The sequence below is a fragment of the Podarcis erhardii genome, assembly GCF_964252035.2.
Source record: "Podarcis erhardii genome assembly, chromosome: 13".
NCBI lineage: Eukaryota > Metazoa > Chordata > Lepidosauria > Squamata > Lacertidae > Podarcis > Podarcis erhardii.
In genome coordinates, this window is record NC_138502.1 from 55,188,387 (window position 1) to 55,202,302 (window position 13,916).

The 13,916-nt window shown below is 42.3% G+C and overlaps 1 protein-coding gene across 8 annotated transcripts in view; it reads left to right on the forward strand.

Annotated features, from left to right (window-relative positions):
* Positions 1-13,916, forward strand: part of KIAA1671 — a 337,213-nt gene that overhangs the window by 13,792 nt on the left and 309,505 nt on the right. For 7 of the 8 annotated variants that reach the window (XR_014150498.1, XR_014150499.1, XM_081836490.1 and 4 more), the window contains exons 2-3: positions 11,084-11,185; positions 11,722-13,443. Coding sequence is in view for 6 of the 8 variants with exons in the window: in XM_081836490.1 (XP_081692616.1) it covers positions 11,759-13,443 (1,685 nt within the window). In the remaining 2 variants the exon portion in view is untranslated. Of the gene's footprint in view, positions 1-11,018; positions 11,186-11,721; positions 13,444-13,916 lie in introns of those variants that run through there. The other variant, XM_081836492.1, reaches the window with a different exon arrangement.

Below are 13,916 nucleotides of genomic sequence, written 5' to 3' on the forward strand. Positions count from 1 at the left end.
TTTCTGTATAGAACAGGGTTGGTTGGTTTGTTTGTTTGTTTTAAAGTCTATGAAATTCTCTGTTGGATTTTGTTCTGCACAAAGAAGAATTGGGAGTAGCTGCCTTGGGACTGTTGCCATGAGGAAAAAAGGAGGGTAGTTTACATTGATAGAGAAAAATACAAAACTTAATATATTTCCTTTTTTTAACCAAACTAAGACTTTTTTTCTAGATATAATAAAAACATAAAAAGTGGGAGGGGGTGAAGAAAGAAAGATAGAAAAAAGAGTAGAAAAGAAGTGAAAAGAGAAAGAGAAAAATATGATTCAGACAGTAAAGAACTTTCTATTCTTCATCTGTCTACTATATAAATACAATATTCACTTCATCCAATCCAATATAACACCCAACAAAGCTGCTTTCTATAAACAAACATTATCTTAAATCCTCAAATCCAGGGGTCCTCAAACTTTTTAAACAGTGCCGCCGCCGCCTTCCCTGGGCCTTATTCCCAATGGAAGGAGGCACAGGATCACCGCTGCCCAATTTCCCCATTATAAGCTCTGAAACGCGCTTGCAACGAGGGTAACCTCCGAGGGGCTTGCTCATGAGCAAACAAGGCGGGCGTTCGTCTGATCCGGCCGTCTCGCAGCGCCCCTACCTTGGCAGCCGCCTTCTCCACTTGCGGGTCTCCTCGGAGGAGGAGGCGCCTTGCCGAAAGCCCCACAGAGCAGGCTTGTTCCCTGGGAAGGGAGGAGACAAAGGCGAGCCTCTTGCTTGCGCTGCCAGCCAGCCCTCCTTCTCGCTTCCCTTTCTTTGGAGATTGGGAAATGCACTACAAATAAAATATGTGCAGTGTACATAGGAATTTGTTCATATTTTTTTCAAACTATAGTCCGGCCCCCAACAGTGTCTGAGGGATAGTGAACTGGCCCCCTGTTTAAAAAGTTTGAGGACCTCTGATCTAACTCAATATTGTCTACTCTGACTGGCAGTGGCTCTTCAGGAGTTTCTCCTAGACCTCCCAGGAGATAGCAGGGATTAAATTTACACGTGAACATCAGATGCTGTACTGCTGAACTTTAGTCCTTTCCTTTACTGCTTTCTTGCACCAGTGCAGATGTGTCTTCATTGTACACACTGCTGTGCACAGAGTAGGACTGTTTTGGTGGGTGGTGCTCACCCTGCAGGATATCTCGCTAGAAAATCTTCTAGGGGAAATCTTTGGCTTGGTCTGTGTTGCTTTATGCTATCTGACAAGGTTGCAAGTCATGGTAGGAAATGGTGCTAAAGACTCTGCGGAAAAGCTCTACTTCAGTAGATATATGAAGTGGCTTCATCCTAGATAGGAAGGTTGATAACATGCAGGCAACTCTGAGGCAAGCTTGATGGTGGGAAGGCTACCTGGGATCGAAGGGGCTGGGCCCAGTCACTCATTGGCACTCCTTGTGGTGTAGTGGTTAAGAGCGGTAGTCTCCTAATCTGGGGAACCGGGTTCGCATCTCCGCTCCTCCACCTGCAGCTGCTGGGGGACCTTGGGCCAGTCACACTTCTCTGAAGTCTCTCAGCCCCACTCACCTCACAGAGGGTTTGTTGTGGGGGAGGAAGGGAAAGGAGAATGTTAGCCGCTTTGAGACTCCTGAAGGGGAGTGAAAGGCGGGATATCAAATCCAAACTCTTCTTCTTCTTCTTCTTCCTTGCGCATACACAGCATCTGAGATGTGAAGGCCTCAGAAAACATGGGGGGGGGGACCTTTGGGTGGAGGGACACCCCCCTCCCATTGCCCCTGCCAAAGGCAATTTTCCTGAAGAATTAAAAAGGGTTTGTAAAATATTTCAAAATGATGAAAAGAATGTTTAAGACAAGCCACCCCAAAATGATTTCTAAAACTGTGTAGAGGGAAGACTTTTATGTAAGGGCAAGAAATCCAACAAGTGAAAATCCATAGGTATCTGGGAATCTTATTCCAGAGCAATTTAGGCTGGGTAACCCATCGCACAAATGCCATAAAACAGGCAAAGTGCACCTCATCAGCAGTTGCCCGTTTTTATTATCAGATAGGTAATCAATTTATTCCTGCGGCCATTCAGATATTTCAAACAAAAGTGCAATCCCAGTTACTTTATGGAATCCCGCTATGGGTCCAAGCATATAACAATGATTTTAAAAAAATTCATTCCAGCTTTTTGAGACGTATTCTTGGACTCCCAGCTGTGATCAAATATGAAACAATGTGTGCAGAAATAGGCATACACACACTGGAATATTGGGCATGGTCCACCTCAATAAAGTACTGGTTACGCTGCCACTTTCGCTGCCCCCCATCAAGTCTGCTCGCTGATTTGCTCAAAGACTCCTATAAATCAAGATGGTATCAGCACCTCGAAAAAAAGATTGAATCTTTAGGCATCGAGCTGGAGCCCCTGTACAACTCTAATGAGCAGTACATTTTTCATAATATCCTAACTAGACTAAAGGATGTCGAGAGACAAAATATTATGGCAGCTGTAAACAAAATTTGCTCCCCCACATTCTATGATTTAAATATCTTAGACAGTAGAGCCAATTACGTCACTAAATTAATAATCCCAGCCCAACGTAGGGCTTTTATGCTGGCCCGTTTAAATGTTTTTCCCTCAGCATTTGTCAGGGGAAGATATCAAAACGTTCCTAGAAACAAGAGATTCTGCAGATGCTCTATGAATGTCCCGGACACTGTAGAGCATATTCTCCTTCATTGCCCATTGCACAGTACGCTCCGTCAACGCGTGCTGTCCCCTCTTTCGGGTGGTCTAGAACCCCAGCAAGGTAAATGTGTGGGACTTTACCTATCCGACGCTGACCAAAGGGTAACGGCGGGGGTAGCTGAGTTTTTGGCAGCAGTCCTCCAAGGAGCAGGTTAACAAGGAAAACCACTGATTTTATATGTATATATATATATATGTATGTAGCCATTTGCTGCCTTTTTTATATACATTTCAAGGCTTTATATGTTATTTTCTCTTTTATGGTTTTATTTGCATAATGCCTAATAAAGGTTTGATAATAATAATAATTTATGTAAGACTATCTACAGCAGGCATAGGCAAACTCAGCCCTCCAGATGTTTTGGGACTACAGTTCCCATCATCACTGACCACTGGTCCTGTTAGCTAGGGATCATGGGAGTTGTGTCTCTTGTGCTCTGGTATGATTTTGGGAGGGAGGGTGCAGCCAGAATATGTTGATCCCCCCCCCCCGCCACTTGCTGAGAATGACTGAGATATGGACTTAAATGGGAGCAGGAACAAAAGACCCGACCAAAAAGAACAAACAGAGGTATACAGGATTGTTAAATAAACCAGTCTCTCTTTTTTAAACATTTCTGCTATTGCTGTTTCAGTGGGTCATTCCCTAATGAGCCATGAGTGGTCTTGGAGCTGAGTTTGAATTATGGACATAAGATATGAAGCCTACATGCCATGTTGCATCACAGCCATTTTTGTGGCCTCTTGATGTCTCCTTCTCCTATCCAGACGGGTGAGGCTTCTTAGACAGGCTTGCAGCAAATATGTGGAATCTTTTCCCTTCCTTTCCTGCCTTACCCAAGAAGAAAGAAAAGTGTCACGTATTTCAATAGAAAATACTGGAAGCTGCTTTACCATGGAAGATGAACAAGCAGTATTAATAAGTTGATGTTCATCCTCTTGTAACATGGCAACCTACACAGAATAAGTACATAGGCTTTCCTTTTGTCATCACAACCTGCTTCCTTCAGATCTTTTCTTTTCTTTTACTTTTCTGTTTTCTTGAGCTCCTTTGCCCTGGCAGACTCATCTTCTGCATCCAGAAAGAAAACTTTCCCTTCCTCACTCTACCGGAGTGCTGGTTGTGTTTTCCCAGAGTGATGACCATGTTGGCAGCCAAGGGGTAATCACTTTCCTTTACTTTTCAGACACTCACTAAGTTTTTAAGGAGGGGAACAAATCCTATGTTAGAGAGAGGTCTTTTAAAAAGAAAGCCAGCTGTGTCTCAGCCATGCAGCTGCAATGAAGGATATATTTCTAGTGCTGGAGCAGAGACCTCTCTCAGGTCATTACTCTGGGAGTGGAATTGCTTAGAGGTAGTCTGCACATACCTTTGAACATATCCTTCCAGCTAACGAATAGTCTGCCTCTTGCACCCCATATTGCTTAATCACAGTGGCTTCTCAGTGGTCACAACTCCTGGGTTGCCCTGCTTAAATATAAAATAAAAAAGTTCCTTCCAGTAGCACCTTAAAGACCAACTAAGTTAGTTCTTGGTATGAGCTTTCGTGTGCATGCACACTTCTTCAGATACACTACTGGAAGGAATTTTTTTATTTTGTTTTGACTATGGCAGACCAACACGGCTACCTATCTGTAACTGCTTAAATATGTTTAAGAGGTAGGATTTCCTGTTACGGGCAGAGGGAGCTGCACTTGGCACTTCATGACTTTATAATGTTTTACCTGAGGAATCTTTTAACCTCAGTCCTAGATTTGTGCTAGCTAGTGCTTAGGTGTGATTTGGCTTTTGTTTTCTCAGGTGTTTTTCATTTTACGGTTAGTTGAACAATCCTTTCTTCCAAGTGGCCAAGGTCTCCAGATGTAACTTTTAGAGGTGGCACAGAGATGTCTGGCTTCACGGTTAACAATGTCCAGTTGACAAGTGCTTGTCAAAATGGCTATTAACAGACCAAAGGTGCTAATTATGAGGCAGTAATATTGTTTTTTGTCTGGTGAAGGCGGGTGGGTTTGTCCTTACACATCCAGTCCTGATTCCCTAGCTAATAATAATAATAACAACAACAATCCCGCCCATCTGGCTGGGTTTTCCCAGCCACTCTGGGTGGCTTCCAACAGAATTATTAAAAACATGATAACACATCAAACATAAAAAACTTCCCTAAACAGGGCTGCCTTCAGATGCAACAAATTCATGAGCCATGGGTAGGGACCTCAACCAGTATTTCAAATGCTTTTGCTGCAGTATCCAAGTTCTAAGTAGTAAACTGGTCAAGTAAACTGGGATTTTTGTTTGCTATGAGGAAATCCTTTTTTTTTTTTTTTTTTTACTATGTGGAAATAACACCCCTCCTCCCTGGTTTATTTCCATAGAACCACATGCAATATATTTCAGAAAGTTGTTTGTTCACTAAGTCACTATGCATTTGAACTCCTCTTAAGATAGTGTAGCCAAAATTTGCATGATGGTTCCTGAGATCATACCACGTTTTTCTCCCTTTTTAATCAAGATTGCAGACTGAACCCTTAAAAACTGCACTGAGTGTAACCATTGATTTCAAAACTGCACTGTTGTTTGTTTGTTTGTTTGTTTCTTAGCATTGCTAAGCAACACCAGGCATAAGGCTGCTGGTTTACAATAATAAATTAAAAATCCACTTGTGTTGCTGTGTCACTACTAGTGGGATTTGGCTCCCTAGGTTGTGTACTGAGAGAGACGTATGAATGCATGTCTTCTGCTGCAATGGCTGCCCTTATTTTTTGAAAAACCATTAACTAGTCAAATAATGCACTCTGTGGAGTGTGGTCAGTGCCAGGTAAGTTCCTAATTAAGATGGACCATCCATCCTGCATACTGATGGACACTTCTGATTGCTTGATTGTGATGCATGTGAGCAGGGGGGCTGATCATGTTTTCAAGTTGTTGATTTCACTGAGCAAGTGTTCACCACGTAAGTCTTTTGTAGAGCAAAACAGACGGCCTTTTGAATAAATTTGCACCGCGCATTGCAGCACCCTTTTTATAATCCTGTAAATCTAAAGATCAAGGTTGTAAGACTAAAGATTATCAGGGCAGTGAATCAACAGTAGTCGGGGGTTGCCTGGGAAGACTCCTGCCCAGTGATCTTTGGTGAGGTATTCTGTGTGGTTTCTTGCCAGTCCCCTGGGCTGTCTGCTTCACCGACGGCAAAGGGCAAAGTTCCCAGGGCGTGCCAGACCTTCTCTAGCCTGATTCCATTCTTCCTGTTCTTGTGTTTAGGATGCTCCCATGAGGACTTGTGCCCTGGGTGATTAAGGATCAAAGATCTAAGTGCAGGGTTGTATACAGAGGCACATGCAGAAGATAAAACTGTGAGCATTTTTTTTTAAAGCAAAGAATGTTGTGGGTCTGCAAAGGTGTTCTCCCTTTTCATGATCTCTGTGCAGTCATACATGCAGAGCAACTTCAGAAAAGTCTAGAATAATTTTTATTTCAATATTTTCCAAATAGGATCAAGTAAATTCATCAGTGGCAACAACTTATTCTGAAATTTATATGGAACAATAAAGAAAGCAAGATTAAAAGCAAAAAATCTTTTATGACAAAAAAGAGCCTTCAGGTCCCAAACCTCACCTTGTTATTTAATGTAAATTGTGTAAACTGGTTTACAGATGAGATAGTAAACAGAAATTCTAGTTATCATAGTTTGAATATAACACACAAAACTTAAACTTTATCTACTATATCTTTTGGGAAATCTATTCAAAAAGTATGGAAGGAAGATCCCCGCATGCAATTAATTCATAACTGCATATTAACATTCAATGAGCCCTTAACTGTGTTAGAGTTATTTCAGCTTATCCTGTTAAAATAGTCTTAAAGTACAATTAAAAGAAATGCGACTTGATAAGAGAAATGCAGAAACTTGGATGAGCTTAACAGCTTTCAGTTTTCTTTTGCAATAGGAGTCCATCAATTTTCTTTTTTTAAAAAATAATATTTATTACTTTTAAAAGAAGAGAAAACAGAAGCAAAGAAAAAAACCACAAAAGAAAGAAAGAACAGAAAAAATATACAATAGAATACAACATAAAAACAGTACAAAACACAACCTAATCACTATAAACTAAACTAAAAAAACCCACTCCCTAACCCTAACCCTAAATAAAACAAATCAAAAACAATTTAAAAAAATTACATCCCTCCTTTTTGAAACTCTTTCTTTCATTCCCTTGTTTCCTTGACCTCCTCTCAACTCCCTTTTTGTTTTCCACTTCTACTAGTTGTTTCAGCAAATCCTTTCCATCTTTCTCTATTCTGTATCATATTATACATAACATATTTTTTTTAACCTTATTTTAACGTTAAAACTAAAATGCTTAACTCCTTATAACATTTCTGCTAAATCCATAAAATATCAATCCACCAATTTTCTATCACTCATTAATTTTGCAATATTTCTATATATAAACTTTAAATTTTTCAATCTTCTTCCATCAACTCCTCTCCCTGGTTTCGGATTCTGCCAGTCCTTTCCGTCAATTCCATATAGTCCATCAACCTGGAGATCTTATGTCCGAGGCTCTTAACTCTTTTCCAGGTCCCTTCTGCTGATCTTGTTCATATTCTTTAATGCTAGAGAGCAAATCTCGGGAAAACTCCATCTTAACAATATTTTTATTCCTTCTGGACAGTTCAACCAGATTTCCATAGTTGAAGCTAGGGTCTATAAAGTGTTCAGGTCGTATTTCAAGATTCTTCCAAATCCAAAGGCCCCCAAAACTTCAATCTCCTCCAAGTCCAAGTCCATGTCCCAAAAATCAATTAATCCCTGGATAGAGGGATCATTCCGACTTTCCTTCTTCAGTCCAAACCGGGAACCAATCCTCGAAATCTGACTTTTTCTATATTCAATCATAAAAGGCCTCCATTTATAGTCCTCAATTTGCTTCTGTAAAACTAAGAGTCCCACTTGTGTTATTTTAGGTTCAAAAACAACAACTTTCTCCTTTTCCTCCACCATTTGTTCTGCTAAAGTAGGTTCCTGTGCCAAGTCCTGAATTATTCCTGTGTTGATGCTCTCTTCTCGTATCAAATTAGTCACTTTTTGTTCCAAGTTATCAACTTTAAAAGTCGTGGCATCCGTCTTTTTATTAAGCTCTTCCAGCGAATTATTTATTTTACATAATAGAGTCACAATATCTTCTCCTATCAACATTTTGAATAGTCCAAGGTCAATCACTGGTTCTCAGAATCCTTATCTTGCAGCTGGAGATCCCCCAGTTACACTCCTGTAACAGTTTCAAAAGCTCCCTCTAGAGGGAAACAGTCTCCACTTGTATGAGTTCTTTCAAGCACAGCTCACGCAATAAACAAAGTTTCGATTTTCGGTTACTTTCCCTCCATTTTGAATGCAGAAGAGGACAATGGAAACAGTATCTTGCTCTTATTTCAGCTAGCTGTCAAATCCGTTCTGTCAACAAACTTTCCCCAAACGTCATCTGGCAACCCGTTCCCAGTTTCAGAGCTGAGGTGATTTGATTTTCCCCTCACTCCTGCAGGCTTACTAAGTTCAAAATTCAAAGCTTCCCCCCGCTTCACCTGCCTCCAAGGGGGGTTCTGTATTTTTAATGGATGGAAATTTAATCTTTTATCAAAGGCTTTCAAAGACTTTAGCTTGTAACGTCTTTGCTTCAGTCTATTTACAAAAGCGGAAGGCGGACTTCCTGTTTATGACCTTCCCGCTTCAGCGCCAAATTAAGATATTTAAAGATCCAATTTTCCATTCTACTCACGGGTAGTTGTTTAAAATCCAATTGTCCACAGGAAAAAGTCAGCGCTCTCCAGCAACAGCAATGCGGCTTCACTCCATGAAAAAAGCAGTCGATTCAAAGCACCGCGCCGCTCACCCCACGTCGCTCCGGATCCCCAAAACAGGGTTTCCTTGCGAGTAGGGGAGGCGCAAAAGGTGCCAGCCGAATCCCAGGTTCACAAGCTTTTCCCGCTTGTGATTTCAATGGGTCTCCGCCTTCGCCGTGGCGGTCAGACCCTGTTTTCCATGGAGTAAGTTCCTCCCGATCGGAGGAGCTCAGCCATTGCCGGAGGCGCTAACCCGGAAGTCTGAGTCCATCGATTTTCAAGGCAGTTTCTCGTTAGCAGTATACTTTACTAAGAACACTGGAAGCATTGGGGCCGCCTGCCACTTGGTTTTCAGCTCGACAATTTTAAAGTGACGTTCACCAGCCAATAATTCCTAGGTATTTTTCCTTTTATCCCCACTGAGCGATTTCATTTTTCTCTTTCAAGAAAAGAGATAGTCTTCTTCTTCTTCTTTCTTCTTCTTCTTCTTCTTCTTCTTCTTCTTCTTCTTCTTCTTCTTCTTCTTCTATTTTTACTCTGCCCACCTGGCTGGGTTGGTCCAGCCACTCTGGGCAGCTTCCAACTAGAGATGGGAAGTCATGGGGAAAAACCAGGGAAATTGGGAAAAAATGGCTTTGGAAGAAAATGGGAAAAAACTGTTTCCCCCCAATTTTTCCATTCCCCCCCCCCCCGGCCTTCCCATCTCTACTTCCAATACATACAAAAATATCGCTTTATACTTTTTCTTATAATAGGTAAGATTAAATGTTTTTATAGAAAAATCTAATAATATTGCTCATGAGTTTCTTAGCAGTTTACTAGACATAACAAACTTCAGCCAGTTTCTTTCATAATAGTATGACTCGAATAATAGGAAGCCTCTTCTCACAGAAAAGGTTCTTCCAGAGTATCCCAAACACCCACAGATCCTTAAGTACTCTTGTTGATCATCAAGGTTTGTAGAAGCAGCAGCTACACACAGTTACTTGCCTCACGTGTTTTGTTGCAGCAGAGTCTCTCGATCAGTGTCTCTCGTCATGTCTTTTGCAAAGTACAAACAGGTCACTGCTGCAACGGGAAGGCAAAATCTGGCGGCTCCCTTCTTTCTCTGCTGGGTGTGTGATCACAGGCTGTGCGATCCCTGGCTGCTGACTGAGTATTTAGCAGGAGAGGCTGGGGACTCCCACCTCTGCCTCTGCATGTCCAGCTGTCCAGCTGCTCCGTAAAGGAACCAGTGCCATCCAATGCTGCCAGGAGCTCATGGAAACACAGGAGATAGAGCAGCTAGGCAAGCGGCTCTCGTTCTGGTACACCACACTCCCACCCCACTTCCCATGGTGATGGAGAGTGACTTTTTCTATTGGAACATCGCCTGCTACAAATCCAGACCTTGGACTTGCAGTTATATTTAGTACCGTCTTTCCAGGGCTTCAGGCAGGGTTCTTTCCCAGCCCTTCCTAGAAGTGCCAGAGAGATCATATGGGTGACATTATTGTTTAGTAATGAAAGAAAATAATATACCGTATATACTCGAGTATAAGCCGACTTTTTCAGCACATTTTATATGCTGTAAAAGCCCCCCTTGGCTTATACTCAAGTGAGGGTCCCACCTGAGTACATTTCCAGCGGCAGAGGCTTTCGGGCTTCTTGTTCCTCCTTCGCCGCTGCCACCACCAGCCTCTGCCTCTCGGCAGCACCCTAGGTAGGCAGGGGGACGGGAGCGGCTGGGGGGGGGGGAGAGAGAGAAGCCCTCTCTGCCGTGTGCGCATGCGCGCATGCACACACACACTCCGGCCCACCAGGAGGTTTGTGGTGTGGTGAACCGGCTTATAGTCAATAAGTTTTCCCAGTTTTTTGTGGTAAAATTAGGTGCCTCGGCTTATATTCAGGTCAGCTTATGCTCGGGTATATACAGTATATTTAGTAACATAAATGTACACATTGTGTTTCACAGAGTACAAGAGGGCAGGCCCCTGTGGCAAACAGATGACACTTTAAAATGTACAGTAATTGTTAATATTTATTTCTATACCTCCTTCAGCAAGAAAGGCTCCCAGCAAAGGTTGTCACAAAAATACAGAATTCAAAAATTTAATACAAAAATTTTAAGTCAACAAAATCCTGTTTAACTGTTAGGGTTTCAACAACACCATTGAGAAAGAGCTAGACAATTACCTTCACATAAGCGAGAGACGTTCCTGCCATCTGGTTTCATCATCCTTATTAGAGCCTGTTGAAATTAAGTGTGTTGTGCTGCATCAGTCTAGATTTATAGATTTCTGTCACTTCCTCACCCTACCTTGCTTCTTGGTCTTGTTGCTGATTCCTCAGTTCCAGCTGCCGTTTTCCTTACAAAGTTGTGCAGTCAGTATCCTAAGAAGACGTCCTGTGAGTGAGACAGCTCAAGTGAAGAGGTTACATAGCAGTTTGAGTAAAGCATGTGCGTCTGCATGTTCTCGGGACCTTCCTTTGCCTCTGAATGTTGTCTTCTTGAAAAGACCTGTTGTTGTTCACAGGAGGAGGAGCAACACTTTTCTCATGTGATGCATGGAGAGGACTCTCTGCAGAATGTCTCCAGATCCGGCTTGCCTCTCTTTCCAGTGGCCAGGGAGACTAAGGTCGGTGTGGTTTGTGTGAAAGGGGGGTACTGGAAAGTGTCTTGTGGGTTTGGTGTTACTACAACAAATTCATTGGAAGCACACGTTCACTTCTGACGCACCATTGGATTTCAAATGGCGCTCCTTCCTTCCTTCCTTCCTTCCTTTCGGATATTTGCAACTGTGTTTTTGTGTTTTGTGTGATATAAATGTGTTTTTGTGATGGAAAGTGCATTGGGAATCAAGTGGAAATAGACAACAAAGAGGGCTGGGCTGGGACAATATGTTCAACTACAAGTGTGCCTTTGCAAATGAGAATGATTGTCTGAATCTGAGAAACTTGCATTTTCTACATGGAAATCATTTATGTGGGCAAAAGGTACCCACAAAAATATTTATTGGCAAAGATGACTCCAAATAAGAAACTCTTGATATTAAAAACATTGTTAGAATCCTGTCACCACCCATCCATTTCCGTCCATATCCATGTCTGCTTGTTCACCTCCCATTTGTTGAACTGAGGGGCAGTAACACCTAATTTTATTGCTTTTTTATAGCATGTTCTTCCTCACGGGTTCTTTGTAATTCCCCTGGATGGCAATGAGAGCGATGGCAACGAAAGTTGAAGTCAGCTCTGTCCTGACATCCCTGACCAATCGAAGCGAGCTTGTGAATGAGGCAACACTTCAACACACCTTTGCCAGCAATCTTTCTGATACAAGCAACAAGTCCAATGAACATCCAAGTTCTGTGTCCCCACAAATTTCAGAAGGAAGGAGCACATTTGGGAACCCTATGAGACCAGCAACAATGCCACCAGCTACTTCAAGGCCACGATTAACTCCGAAGCCATTCTCAAGGGAGAAGTCTTGGGACACTTTTGCAGCGGTGAAAGCTCCTGTCCCCACAGCCAAACCCGGCAATGTCGCCCGCAGACCCTTTGCATTTGCCAAAAACGTTGAAGACAATGTGGCAGATGCTAAGGGAATGCTTAGTGGAAGCATTCCGCCCTTGGTAGAGCAAAAATTAATCGAGAACAAAAGCACAAGTGAGTTTGTTGCAAATATGCCCTTTTATTCCAGTCCCCAGGCTAACACAGTAATCCTATTTGAAACCAGAAGTACTGAGGAAACAAGGATGAAGTTATCTTCTGAGAAAACATACAGCGCTTTACGGGCACAGGACAGGCAGCTTCCCTCAGAATCAGAAATGTCCTACAGAAGACCTGAAGGTGCTGCCATTCACCGGCAATTTTCTGTTTCCTCAGAGTCCAAGCCTGTCTCCTGCAACCCTCACAGATCTCTCGAAAGGAAAGAGTCCTTTTCAGGTGCTACTGAGGAAAGGCCTAAAAATGTTGGAAAGCAGCAGAGCAGCGCTAGTTTGGCTAGCGAGGAGCAGCCAAGGCCCAAACAGAGACCAGTGTCTGCCATTTTTCTGGGGTCCTTAAAGGATCAAAAGCAGTGTGGAACTGATGTTTCTGATGAAAAACCTAATCCTGAAAAGTCCTGGGTTAGGAAGCCTCGCCCACTATCCATGGATCTTACAGCAAAATTTGAAATCCGAGACTTTTCAATTCAAAGGAAATCTTGCCCATCTGAAAGCAAGGAGAGGAACCTCCTTACCAATGAGGGCAGCGGCAGACCATTTGAACAGAGGACCAAGAGTGAAGCAGAAGGGTTAAATAGAGTGGATTCTTCTAAGTCACATTTGAAAAGTGCCACTCAGGTTGAAGACTGCCTGGGTATTAAAAGTAAAACTACTGCTCAAATCCAGAAGCCCTCTTCAAATGAAGTTGGGCCCCTAGGCCAGAACACTCCAAAAGACTTGAATCATGTCTCTGCAAAGGACAGAAAATACCTATGGGAGATGAGACTTAAAAGCCAAGAGGAAGAAAATGGGAGAGAAACAGATATTGCAGCAACTTCAGGAAAAAACACAGAGCCACCCCGTAGCGAAGGGCTGTCTGGCAAAGAGAGAATGGCACCAAACCACAAGGGAACTTGTGCCTTTAGTGAAATCTCTGCAAATGTTTCAGACACCAAAAACAAAAGCTTGGGGGAAGGCACTATAAAAAAATTTGTGAATTTACCAGATGCATTTGAAAGCTGCGCACCTCTAGTGAATGCTGAATCCTTCCCAGAAAGTCCTGGGAAAGAAAACAAAATTATGAACATCCAGCAGAGGATCAGAGAACTGACTGCTGAAAATACAGAGACCAAGCAAGGAAACCCGCGCCAGTCATTCCGCTCGCGGCCTCTTTCTGCAGACTTGACCAAACTGTAAGTTTTGGAAGAATTAGATGTAAACTCCATAAATTCAGATAAAATTTTCTTTTTAGAACATTTCCATTATTCTCATTCTCCTACTTCCTCAGTTGCTCTTGAAATCTTATCTGTCTGCACAAGCATTGGCATTCTGCCTTGCAAATTGATAGGGGAAGTTGCTGGTGTGGAAAGGAGTGTCAGTGATGGCCTTTGACAGCACACTGTTTCTTTAAAATGGTGTGTTCTGGTTGGGGGCTGTGATTCCCTGCAGGTTTCAGCACAGCCTTAAAGAAGCAGGATTACCCTTGATTTTTAAAATAATGATTTTTTTAATAACGCAAAATTCATAATGTAAGGTAGGACCAAGCATTGATAGTTCTATCAAACTAACAAATGTATGTGAATGAGTCTAATAGGTTTATTTTTTTGTTAGCTGAATGGGCAATATTTTCAGTGTGTTCAGCTGTTTTAATGGGAGGGGTAGCAGA